Source organism: Misgurnus anguillicaudatus, chromosome 9 (assembly GCF_027580225.2).
Source record: "Misgurnus anguillicaudatus chromosome 9, ASM2758022v2, whole genome shotgun sequence".
Lineage (NCBI taxonomy): Eukaryota > Metazoa > Chordata > Actinopteri > Cypriniformes > Cobitidae > Misgurnus > Misgurnus anguillicaudatus.
The window spans coordinates 34,335,848-34,349,332 of NC_073345.2; the positions used below are offsets into that span (position 1 = coordinate 34,335,848).

At 34.9% G+C, this 13,485-nt stretch overlaps 1 protein-coding gene across 8 annotated transcripts in view; it reads left to right on the forward strand.

The window, feature by feature from the left end:
* rapgef1b (Rap guanine nucleotide exchange factor (GEF) 1b) overlaps positions 1 to 13,485 on the forward strand; it is a 62,674-nt gene that overhangs the window by 34,323 nt on the left and 14,866 nt on the right. For 3 of the 8 annotated variants that reach the window (XM_055179970.2, XM_055179968.2, XM_073871544.1), the window contains exons 7-12: positions 4,706 to 4,768; positions 6,857 to 6,977; positions 7,135 to 7,321; positions 7,523 to 7,996; positions 8,085 to 8,290; positions 11,889 to 12,053. In XM_055179970.2, coding sequence (XP_055035945.2) covers positions 4,706 to 4,768; positions 6,857 to 6,977; positions 7,135 to 7,321; positions 7,523 to 7,996; positions 8,085 to 8,290; positions 11,889 to 12,053 — 1,216 coding nt within the window. The remainder of the gene's footprint in view (positions 1 to 4,705; positions 4,769 to 6,856; positions 6,978 to 7,134; positions 7,322 to 7,522; positions 7,997 to 8,084; positions 8,291 to 11,888; positions 12,054 to 13,485) is intronic. The other 5 variants (XM_055179969.2, XM_055179972.2, XM_055179971.2 and 2 more) reach the window with 5 other exon arrangements.

A 13,485-nucleotide genomic window follows, 5' to 3' on the forward strand; every position in this document is an offset into this window, starting at 1 on the left:
AGAAAAAGCATCTTAATTTAAGAATTTTTTGATATTTTACTGAAAACAAGACAAAAATACCAAGACATTTTTTTCTTGAAAATCATTTTTTGCAGTGTAGGGTTCGATCCTATGCTTAGGCTACGCCATACACTCGGCACAGAAATATAAATTGGGCTTTAGTGTGTATAGTAGTGTATACTCTTGACATTTATTTTGGCGTTTTCCATTGCATTGTACCCCACGGTTTAGTTTGGGTAGGGTTGGGTCAGCTTACTTTTGGGGGTTTTCCACTGGGTGAAGTACGTAGTACCCGATACTTTTTTTTTGTACCACCACTGTTGGGGTTCCAAGCGACCCGAGCTGATACCAAAACGTGACGCAAAAACACTGTAGATCCCTGATTGGTCTGAGAGAATCGTCACTACCAGTGTCATTGCTATAATGTAAGATTAGCTTTACCTTCATGCTAGCTTGCGCTGTCTCGAGCAAACATGTTGTCATTGTGCTTTGCTGTATGTTCCCAAGCTCCCTTTTAGCGAAGAAAAACATCCACAGGTTGAGAATCATGAACATCATACCAGTTTTTTCCAGACTTGCAGTTTGTAATTGCACATTCGCAATGCGCACGTCCACATATATGCTTAAATGCAATTTAAATGAGGCTCAGCGGAGCCCGTCGACTGACGCCACGGGTGTTTGTACAGAAACTGTTATGAGAGACAGAGGTAGTGATAAACACCATGTGTAAACATCTATTTTTGGTGTTCAATTTTAATTTTGTGGCCGACTGAAAAATAACGTTAAATTAATTTATAGGGATGTATTCCAACAACGCTCTCACTTGTATGCAAATTTAATGACACACCTATATTCCCTTCCACTCCGAAGTGTTACTAAACTCGATGGAAAAGCTAACCAAGCCAATGTGAGGTAACTTGACCCGACCTGACCAGAACCGAACCGTGGGGTGCTATGCAATGGAAAAGTGCCATTAGTGTGCACTAGGCAGAGTGACGTGCAGCAGGTGATTCAGTTTATTTCATGACGGCTTATGAGTCAAATTCATTCTTAAATCTGTTGTTCTGCTTACAGCTAAAATATCTCAGTCTGTATAAATATAAATGAGAACATCATCCGCCACACAGACACACACGCGCTCATGTGACGCAATTGGCTTCCGAAGCAGAACTTTGTTTTTCCATTAATGTTTCTATGTCTGGTTTATGCAGTAGTGAAACTGCCAGACGTACACTTTCTTACAGGGGAAAGTATTTGATTCAGACTGCTACTGTTGACTGCAAATTTATTTTTAACAAATGATGTGTATGAGATTACTTAAGATACAGATACAAGTCAGAAAAGATAACACAAGCAATCTTTGGGCAGCAGAACTGTATATTTAATTTTCACAAATTAGTTTGAGGGTATTTTAGTATTTAAGGTATTTTTAAACACATCTTGTTGTTATTTTACACTTGTTAACATAAAGCCGATTATGAGTCCGTTTCTACGATTATAAGACACTAGGCAACATTTGAAGTGGATCAAAACCTTTCATAAAAGTTGTCTTTAAACCCAATACCTGTTTTTGAGAACATTGAGAAAATATTACACGGTTTTTATTGACATTTAGAAAATATAAAAAAAGGTTTTTTATTGACATAAAAAAGTATTTTTTTGACATTTAAAAAAATATAAAAATGTTATTTTTATCTACATTGAAAAAATATCAAAAATATATTTAAAAAAAAGTTTTTTATTGACATAAAAAAATCTACAAGTTTTTTTATCAATATTTGGAAAATATAAAAAAGTTTTTTTTAATTGACATTTAGAAAATATCAAAAGTTTTTCTATAGACATTGAGAAAATATTACAAAATGAAATATTTAAAACATTTCTATCGACATTTAGAAAGTATAAAAAATGATTTTTAACTGACATTGGAAAAAATATTGCAAAAGGTTTTTTTTAATCGTCATTGAACAAATATCAAACACGTTGTTTTTATTGACATTAAAAATATCAAAAAAAGTTTTTTTATTGACATAAAAAATATTTTTAAAAGTTTTTTATCGACATTTAGAAAATATAAAAAAGATTTTAATCACATTAAAAATAACAAAAAAAAAGTTATTTTACCGACATTTAGAAAGTATAAAAATGTTTTTTAACCGACATAGGAAAAAATGTCGCAAGCGTGTTTTTTTATCGACATTAAGAAAAAAATCACAAAAGTTTTTCTGTCGACATTTAGGAAAAATTTTTTAAAAGTTTTTTATCAACATTAAAAAATATTTTAAAAAAGTTTTTTTACTGCTATTTAGAAAATATCCCAAAAGTTTTTTTCCGACAAACGGTTTTTTATCGACATTTCGAAAATATCACAAAAACTGTTATCTATGGGTATATAGCAGGGGTCGGCAAGTAACTTTGGCCGCGGGCCAATATTTTTTTTAGCCAGTAAATGGCGGGCCAACTGTTGTTGGCACACTTACGTCTTATTTTGAATTAGCCTAGTATAGGCTATCTGATCTTTTGTCAAGAAACATTGTCTTTATTTCCTATTTAAAAGACGAAAGACGGCATTAAAAATTGCTAAAAACATGGTAATGGGTCTGTGTATCATTCGTTCAATCGGTTTTTTTTTTCAAATTAAAAACAAAAATGAAAAAATTAACCACCACGGGTTTTCTGATTGTGTGCTCAGATAAAAAAAATAATTACTGGATTAGACATTTTTTTTATTTAACTCCTTTATAGGCATAATATATCAATGAAATCATTTTAAACAGATCAAGTACTATAGTGGTAATATTACAGGCATTTATGCTCTCATGAAATACTCTTACAGTCCGACTTTTGAACTATTCATTTTTTTATTAATATTTAACCGGCACACACACATACACACCTAAGGTTTAAGGAGGTCTCCGCTGGATTGTTTTTTGTCCAGCTCCGACAAGGTTCTATTCATAGATTCATTTGTGTTCACCCGCTTTATTTCCCGACCTGACGGGTCCGCAAAACTTAACGTCACATTTCCAGAATCTCACATTCAAATGTCTCTAACGAAAAGAGACAGATAATTTTAAATGTTATACAAAAATTGTGTTCATGCCAATAAAAATATTATTTTAACATTGTATTCATTGTATTTATAATGAAATATAAATAATAAATTAAATAGGACAAAGCCTCTCACTCAAATTTCTCACCATCATAAACCGAGTTGGTTGCGGAGTTGCTGTTCAAATTGCTGAACATCCTCCTTTGCCAAATTTATAACGTTTTAAACGGAGGTAAAGATCAAAGAACTATGCGTTAGGAAAATTAATAATGGCTTTATTTTAATAGACATGGAAAACCATATTTTGGCGGATTACTTTCAGTTTTTTAACGAATTTACCTGACCATTTAGTCTTAATAATTAACGGTAAACGAACTTGACTTTCTGTTTTCGAAGGCAGGTCGAACCAGTCGGGTGCTCGAGCCCCAAGTTCAAGTAGCAGAAAACAACAGTATTCCTTTCAAATCTACTTTAAAAGTGTATTAGTTAAAATATTATTGCAGTAAAAGAGTTTATTTTTATCATATTTTGTAGTGGTTTCTAAAAGCCAGCAATTACTTTTCAGTAATTTGCAATGTCACGGAGTTTAACGTCTTCACGCGTGATGAATTGACATGATTTACGAGGTAAATTTGCAAATGATTCATGAAGTCATACCTCTGCAATTATTTGATCGATTGTGTTTTAGAAGTATGCTCAAACTCTAATGACAGTTATGATCGCGGATGCGCTGGTAGAGAAAGAGAACGAGAAAAAGCGGCCCGTTAAGATAGCTATTATACGCATTTTTTTTCAGGACATTCTTGCTATTTGTCAGTGTAGCAATAAATAATAATAATAATAATAATATACGCGAATAAATAATAATGAAAAAAGTTCAAAAGTCGGACTGTAAGCGAATGAGACTTACAGGAAAGCATGGTTGCTATTCAAACCCTTATTAAAACCCTTATTAAAATGTAATCTGTTAATACCTGATCTGTTTAAATTTATTTCATTGGTATATGTCTGCTAAGGTGTTCAATTAAAATTTGTCCGAACCCGTTTTCATTCATTTTTTTATTTTTGATCTGAGCGCACATTCAGAAAACGAGTCGTTTGATTTTATTTAAGGAAATAAATAATATAAAAACAAATCGTTTTTATTTATTTTCTTTTTGGTTTTGATTTGAAAAAACGAATGAAGGAATGATACACGAGGACATTTTTGTAAACTGTTATTGTAAAATAAAAAAGTCTGATTAAAAAAAAATTAAAAAACGGACTTCAAATTAATCCGGCGGGCCAGAAAATATTGCTGGCGGGCCACTTTTGGCCCGCGGGCCGCCAGTTGCCGACCCCTGGTATATAGTATTACATATGTCAGATATCTTACCCTCATATTAAATAATTGTATGTTCAATAGTTAAACAACAGTATGACATATTGAACAAACTGTACTTCCTTCATCGTGGCCTGGATGCTGTCTGCTCTGACAAATGATTCTTTCACTGTATCTTGTCACACTTTCTGTCTCTTCATCTTTTGTTACTGTCTTTTAGTCGTGTCATCTTTGTGTTTCTATGTTTTCTGATTTCCGTGTTTTCTCTGCAATCTTTTGTCCGTCCTGATCGTTCTCTGTGTTCGGGGATTGTTTGGTTGTCCTGTGGCCAGGACCAGGATGCAGATGTGCACCGATCCTGTTGCCGGGCAGCGGAGAGCCACAGCGATGGAAATGTACGTTAGCCAGTGGTGTAAATGCGTGTGTGCATTATGACACAGTTACACCCATCAGTCTTTCTTATTGGACGCCACTGTTACCTGCATGTCATTTTGTGGCAGTGTGGATCCATTTGAAATCCACATTGCAGAGTGACGGCCAATCAGAGGACAGCGTGACATGACTGAATTTGCATGGCAGACCTACAGAATGAGCCTTAGTTATTCAATCCAATGGGAATGTGTACAGGATTCAAGTGGGAGTTTCTATCATAAGTTGATATTTTCAGTGATCCTGAATGATAAGTGACCTCTGGATTAATATCTGTATCCTAGTGGTACGATTCTGTTTCACACATACACAAGGGTCCGCAAACTGTATGCACACCGTCAGATTTTTGTAACTGGACGCTATCAAATAATATTTTTATATCAATATTTAGAAAATATCACAAACGGTTTTATTTACATTTCGAAAATATCACAAACGTTTTTTTATTGACATTTCGAAAATATCACAAACGTGTTTTTTTATCGACATTTAGAAAATATCACAAACTTTTTTTATTGACATTTCGAAAAATATCACAAACTGTTTTAAACAACATTTAGAAAATATCACAAAAAAAATGTATTTACATTTTAAAAAATATTGCAAAATATTGACATTTCGAAAATATCACAAACAGGTTTTTTGTTAATTGACATTTAGAAAATATCACATACATTCTTTTTTATCGACAATTAGAAAATATCACAAATGGTTTTTATTTACAGTTTGAAAATATCACAAACTTTTTTTATTGACATTTTGAAAAATCACAAAAAAAATTTTAATCGACATTTAGAAAATATCACAAACTTTTTTATCAACATTTCGAAAATATCACAAACGTTTTTATTTACATTTCGAAAATATCACAAACTGTTTTTATTGAAATTTTAAAAATATCACAAACTTTTTTTAATCGACATTTCGAAAATATCACAAAAAAATTTTTTATCGACATTTCGAAAATATCACAAACGTGTTTTTTATCGACATTTAGAAAATATCACAAACGGGTTTTTTTACATTTTAAAAAATATTACACACTTTTTATTGACATTTCGAAAATATCACAAACAGGTTTTTTTGTTAATTGACATTTCGAAAAATCACACGTTTTTATTGACATTTAGAAAATATCACAAATGGTTCTTTATTGACATTTCGAAAAATCACAAACATTTTTATTTACATTTCGAAAATATCACACACTTTTTTTTATTGACATTTTTAAAATATCACAAACTTTTTTTTAATCGACATTTCGAAAATATCACAAAAATTTTTTTATCGACATTTCGAAAATATCACAAACGTGTTTTTTATTTACATTTTGAAAATATCAAACTTTTTTATTGACATTTCGAAAATATCACAAACATTTTTTTTATTGACATTTCGAAAATATCACAAACGGTTTTTATTTACATTTTGAAAATATCACAAACTTTTTAATTGACATTTCGAAAATATCACAAACTGTTTTTTTAATTGACATTTCGAAAATATCACAAATGTTTTTTTATCGACATTTAGAAAATATCACAAACGTTTTTTATTTACATTTCGAAAATATCACAAACTTTTTAATTGACATTTCGAAAATATCACAAACGGTTTTTATTTACATTTTGAAAATATCAAACTTTTTTATTGACATTTTGAAAATATCACAAACGGGTTTTTATTGACTGGTTCAAGTTCTGATAGAAATTCCAATAGGAATCTTTTTCCTTCAGGATTCTTCCCGCTCTAATCCCTCCCACTTTCATTATTCCTTTATGTTTTCATGGTTACCTGGTAAAGCTTCATTGATGTGAAAAGAGCCATCGGAGAAACCCAAGATCTAAACCCACCATCTTGCTTGTGTGTGTGTGTGTGTGTGTGTGTGTGTGTGTGTGTGTGTGTGTGTGTGTGTGTGTGTGTGTGTGTCTCCAATTAAATCCTCACTAACTGTGTTTGTGTTGTCTGTCCGAGCTTGTTTTGCTTGACCTTGTTAGATTGTTTGTTGCATATTTGCGAACTGATTTGCATATTTATGAACGTTGTGCCCCTAGCCCGCCCGCTCTGCCACCGAAGAGGCGACAGTCTGCCGCCTCACCCACTCGTGTTGCCGTGGTAGCGCCGATGAGTCGAATCCCACGTGGTAACAGTCTGACTCCGGGATCTCGCCGACAGGTACGACACCTGATCACATCATGTCAAACGTGTCTTTATGTCATTCGCTTTCTGTTTAAACACCAATGACATGTGTTTGGGGGTACGGCTTCATCATTAGGTCATCCTAAATTTTTTCCTCTGCAGTTAAAAAGCAAGTTTTGTTTTTTGGTTCCAGCAGCAGGAGTTTGATGTCGATCTTCTCCAGAGACGTTTCTCCGGTGGCAGTCAGTCGTACGGAGGAGATTCTCCTCGTCTCTCTCCCTGTAACAGTATGGGAAAACTGAGCAAGTCAGACGAACAGCTCTCTTCTCTGGAGCGAGACAGCGGGCAGTGTTCGCGAAACACTAGCTGTGAAACACTCGGTAAACAAACGTTGGTTTAATCCAGACCATCTCCACTGCTTTTGACAACAAAATAAACGTTTAAATAATTATGCAAATTATACTTGATTTTTGGCACAAACAATGTTTTTTTCCTTCCATGCATAATTTTGTTTAAAATGTACAAATAACAGATGGCCTGCATGTGTCACTAACACATGTCATTCCTTTGTTTTTCTACAGAGGGATACGATCCCGATTACGACTTCCTGAATCAGGATCTGTCCGTTTCCGATCCCTTACCGTTTCCCACGGGTCCATGCAGCAGTCTGAGCCCGCTCCCAGAATGCTACGGAGAATCCCAGTCGCTAAGCCCCGCCCAGTGCCCAACCCATCCCCGGTTTAGTGCTCCCGTGACCAGTCATTCTTCCCTGGACTACTGTACTCCGCCCCTCACGCCAGGACCCAACAATAGCACGCTCCCCCCCGCCCTCCCGCAGAAAAAACGCAGATCTGTGCCAATCATATCGCCCTATCCTCTGTACGAGCGCCTTCCTTCACACTACGACAACCTATCGGAAGAGGATCAGTCGACGCCGCCCTTCCCCGTGTTGACGCCGGTCTCCCCCTTACCGCAGGTCAACGGCAGGGACGACCTCTCGCAGGGTACCGACCCCGAGAGCCCACCACCATTACCAGAGAAGAAGGGAAAACAAAGTAAGCTTTAGAAGAACTTTGTGACTAAGTGTGTTTTCTCGCTAGTGTTTAACAGCATCTCTCTCGCTCTTTCTCTCTCTCTCTGCAGTCCTGCAGTACATGCAGTTTGTTGAGGATTACTCCGAACCTCAGCCGTCTGTGTTTTATCAGATGCCTCAGAACGAGAGTATTTACGAGCAGCGGAGGAATAAGCGATTTCAGGAGGTTTACGGCTCAAATGATTCCTACAGCAGTTCGGATTCGGTTCACGAGCCCGTGCCACCGCCCGCCCTGCCGCCCAAACAGAGACAGCTGGTGAGTTGGCGTCCACGTGCATGCGGCGCATCACATGCATGTAATCGTTGGTCAATGAGCTTAGAGCGGGTCGGTAAAAGTGATGTCAAAATGAGGTGCTTTAAAGGAGGCCAGCATGACCACGCCAGGGTCAGTGAATGGTCAAGTGGAAAACATGGATTAACAGGGGCTTTAGTAAAACAGTTACAGACTAAAGTTGCAGGATTGCATTCATGCTGATGGGAATTTGTGCCACAACAAGAAAACCAATGCCATGCACGCTCTCTTTTTTTCTCTCTGTCTTTTTTCTTTGCTGGTTTAAATTTAAATAGCATGTGAACCTCCAAGCATAACAATAGACATTTCAGATCATACAGTACTTTTCTTCTCCATAAACTTTTCTTTTTATTCTTAAAGGGGACATTTCACAATACTCTTGTCACCACAGAGTACATATGTGAAGTTTAAGCTTAAAATAGCATGTAGATAATTTATTAAAAATGTTAAAATTGACACTTTGTAGGTGTGAGCAAAAATGTGCCGTTTTTGGGTGTGTCCTTTTAAATGCAAATGAGCTGAAATGTGCACTAAATGGCAGTGCCGTTGTTGGATAGTGCCGATTAAGGGGTGGTAATATCCCCTTCTGACATCACAAGGGGAGCCAAATTTCAATGAGCTATTTTTTCACATGCTTGCAAAGAATGATTTACCAAAATTCACATTTTCTACGTTGATAGAAGCACTGGGGACCAAATTATAGCACTTAAAGATTAGGGCTGGGCAAAAAAAAATATTTTTTTAGATTAATCATTTTTGTTTTGTTTTTGTAATGTGGTTGATTCAAAAGCGATTCTCAAAGGCCACAAATCGATTTTTATTTCCGCAAACATTGAACGTAAGATTAACGTTAATCTAATTACTAGTCTTCTCCACTAGATGTCTCCCTCTTTTTGCCTTGCGCGATGTTACCAAGAAGCGAGAGGAGAGCCTGTCATTCATTCATTCATTCATTCAGTGCTTAAAATGGCGGTTTCGGGTGCTTCGTTGACGTTGATGCCACCTTCACATAAAAAGTCAGAGGCATGGAAGCATTTTAGATTTCGCAAGCAAGACGACGACGATAGTGTTGTGGCTTTTAATTTCTTATTCACCGTTCTTTTTTATAAATGTAGTATTTGTATTAAATCTATATTCATTGAGCTGAATCGAGTACAAAAGTCGGTCCGAGAATCGGAAATCGAATCGATTTGATAGCTTTTGAATCGAAAATCGCATCGATCTGGAACATCCGAATCGATACCCAAGATGGAAAGAGTCAGATTTTCATGATATGTCTCCTTTAAAGGCAACATGTTATCAGAATTGACTAAATCTCTCTGGTTTTTAGGGTTCAAAATATTTGCCACACCTGCCAATGGCAATGAGTTGAGATAATTTAGTAGGGGTGTAACGATACGTTGATATAGATTAATACATTGATTATATTTCTAGCGAATCGATGCCACACCTAAAATATCATTATGAGGTAGCTCTATTTTGACACTCCCACGTTCTCATCCTTGACGTAAGATCCATTTACGCTTATGTTTATTTTCATTTGCAAGTGTCAGCAACTGAATGCGATGCAGCAACTAAGCAGTTGTAGCAGCAAAAACACAGCGAAAGAGACGTGTGTTTAATAGGGGTGTGCCATTAATCGTTTTACCATTTTGATTTTTGCACATTTCGATTGTGCAAGGTAATCAAGGTAATTTAATTAGTGTGCCGCATTCAGTTTCTGTCATTTCGTTTTGCGTTATAAATCTTCTCTCTCTCGCATGTGCACATACTCGCATTTGTCTAAAGTCCGCACACAAAGTAGTAATCCTTATGTATTTGTTAAGTTTTATGCATTTCAAGTGAGCTGAAGCAAAGTATCCCTCTTTGTTTAAAATATAATCAGGCATACATCTTGGTGCCTCTCTCTGTCTCTCTCTCGCAAGTCAGATCACTGGGTAGTAATCCTGTTTATGTTTGTAAAGCTGTGCGACAGATCAAATGCTTTGGTTTAACAGCTTTATTTTTATTTTTGGATTTAATTTATTAACTACCTCAGTGATCGTCACGATTGCACATTTTGCCACAAAATACTGAAAGACTTAGACTGTTACCATTTATAAGCTTGATTTTGCCCCTCAATATTTTTTTCTCTTTTTAAGTGTATTTTTTGTAATGGAGATTGTGCCATTTTCAAAGAGTTTGTTTAAACGTTTGTTATATTTTTAGTTGCATTTGTAAGTTATTATAAATGTAACTGCTTAACTAGGCATGTAATATAAAAATATTGATCAATAATCTCATCGTAATTGCACCGAAGAAGTGCTTGATGTATCTGCAAATATTTTTTTGTATCTCAGAGATAAACGGAGATAAACGATATTGTATTGCATCAGAATGAACTGTTCGATTTACACCCTTAAAAAGACGGGTTTTCCGCATATTTGTGACAAACCGCATAAGTCATCATGTCACCCACTGCAAAAAAAGATTTTCAAGAAAAATAGTATTTTTCAAAATCAAATTTAAGTGATTTTGTGCATAAAACAAGCAAAAAAATCTCCCAATGGGGTAAGCAAATTTTTCTTGAATTTAGCGTTTAAGAAAAATGTTTTTGCTTACCCCATTGGCAGATTTTTTGCTTGTTTTATGCACAAAATCACTTAAATTTGATATTTTTGGTCTAAAAACTAGACTTATTTTCTTGAGTCGTTTTGCTTATCAAAAAAAAAAGCATCTTAATTTAAGAATTTTTAGATATTTTTACTGAAAACAAGACAAGAATGTTAAGAATTTTTTTTCTTGAAAATAATTTTTGCAGTGTAAGCATCATATGTGAGACCTGAACACCTCTTGCCTTGTTTTATTTGTTAAAAATTGTGTTTATTTTGAACCCTGAAGGTCAGGGATCCTTAAAGGGATAGTTCACCCGAAACTGAAATCATACACTGCAAAAAAAAAATGTATGACTTCCTTACTTCGTATTTTTGTCTTGTTATCAGTAAAAATATCAAACAATTCTTAAATTAAGATGCATTTTCTTGTTGAGCAAAATTACCTAAGAAAATAAGTCTAGTTTTTAGACAAAAAATATACAATTTAAGTTAATTTGTACTTAAAACAAGCAAAAATCTGCCAATGGTGTTAGAATATTATTTTCTTAGATTATTTTTTTACATCTAGATTTAAGATGTTTATATTAGTACTGAAAACAAGCCTTTTTTTGCAGGCTAAATGTCATAATTTACTCACCCTCATGAATCTGTATAAGAGGATATTTTGATAAATGATGGTAGCACACAGTTGATGGTACCCAAAAACTATGGAAGTCAATGGGTACCATAAAATGCAAAAAGGATAAAGTCAAGTTTGGCTCAACAATATATCCCACTGGCAATTGTAAATATGCCCCGGTACGGACGTGAAATGCATTTTATGTCTTTAAATCAACTTTTCCCTCTTTTACTTATATTTTGTCTTTTAACTCTTGCTCTAAATCTTCTTTGGTCTATAACTTTATCTCAGCTTTTTCTGACCTTTTCTTTCTCTTTTCCTCCTGTTCCATGTTTCTCTTTCGCTCCAGGCTTCCCACACCTCTCCTTCTACTTTATCATCATCATCATCAGCTTCTTTTTCTCCTCTTCCCCTTCCTGTTGGTCTTCAGGAGGAGGCGGAGCCTGCTTTTGGTCTCAGCCTATCAGTATCTAACTCTTTCCTCAGTGGCCACGCCTCTTTGACCACACCTGTGGTGAGTGTCAACCAATCAGGGGCAATTGTTTGCATGTGACTAACTCTGTGGTTTCAATAGTCATATGATTTAAAATGATACTTAAAGATTATTTCTGGAGTTTGTACATCCGATGGGATTTATTGGGACCAAAGCTGATGTTTAAATCTAAAGCTCGTTTAATCTTCATTTATAAGTTGATCTGGATTTAAGGTTCATGGCTTATCAAAAGACGCTTTAATCTTAATGCAGCATTAAAACAACATTTAAAGTAAAAACCTGGTTTGGGTCTGTGCTGATGGTGGCCATCCCTTACATGAGTAGAAACTGATCTTAAATCAGTACTGGTATGATTTTTTTCAAATAGGTACCCATGTTGTATCTGGTTTATTGATCATTAAGGTATTCATGTTACAAACCGAGTGTGAGTGAGTCTTTAATCTGTTGATCATGTTAAATTATAAACCAGCTACAAGGCGTTTAAAAAAAATTATCCAGATGAGAATTTATACCTTCATAAAATAAAGCTATAGATGCCGAATTTTGGATATACAACACTGCAAAAAATTATTATTTTAAAAAAAAATCTTAGCATTTTAGTCTTGTTTTCAGTAAAAATATCTAAAAATTCTTAAATCAAGATGTATTTTCTTGATGAGCAAAACGACCCAAGAAAATAAGTTTAGTTTTCAGACTAAAAATATCAGATGTAAGTGATTTTGTGCATAAAACAAGCAAAATAATCTGCCAATGGGGTAAGCAAAAAAATCTTGAACATTTTTCTTAAACACTAAATTCAAGAAATATTTTTACTGAAAACAAGACAAAAATACTAAGATTTTTTTCTTGAAAAGCATTTTTTGCAGTGAACATTTTACGATGCATTGCTTTGTGTAGTAATACAAGGAAAAAAACTAATATTAAAGGATTAGTCAATTTTCTTAAAAAAAATCCAGATAATTTACTCACCACCATGTCATCCAAAATGTTGATGTCTTTCTTTGTTCAGTCGAGAAAAAATTATGTTTTTTGAGGAAAACATTCCAGAATTTTTCTCATTTTAATGGACATTAATGGACCCCAACACTTAAACAGTATTAATGCAGTTTAAAATTGCAGTTTTAAAGGACTCTAAACGATCTCAAACGAGGCACAAGGGTCTTATCTAGCGAAACGATTGTCACCTCAGCAAGAAAAATTAAAAATATGCACCCCCAAACCACAACTTCTCGCCTATCTCTGGTCCCGCGACGCGCCAGCGCGACCTCACGCAATTGCGCAATGCCGTGGAAAGGTCACGTGTTACATATATGAAATGCACATTTGCGGACCAATTTAAACAATAAACTGACACAAAGACATTAATTAGTATCAATCCACATACAACAACGTTTCGATACGTCATCCGTGACCTTTCGGCGTGATGACGTATTGCGTGGGGTTGCGCTGGCGA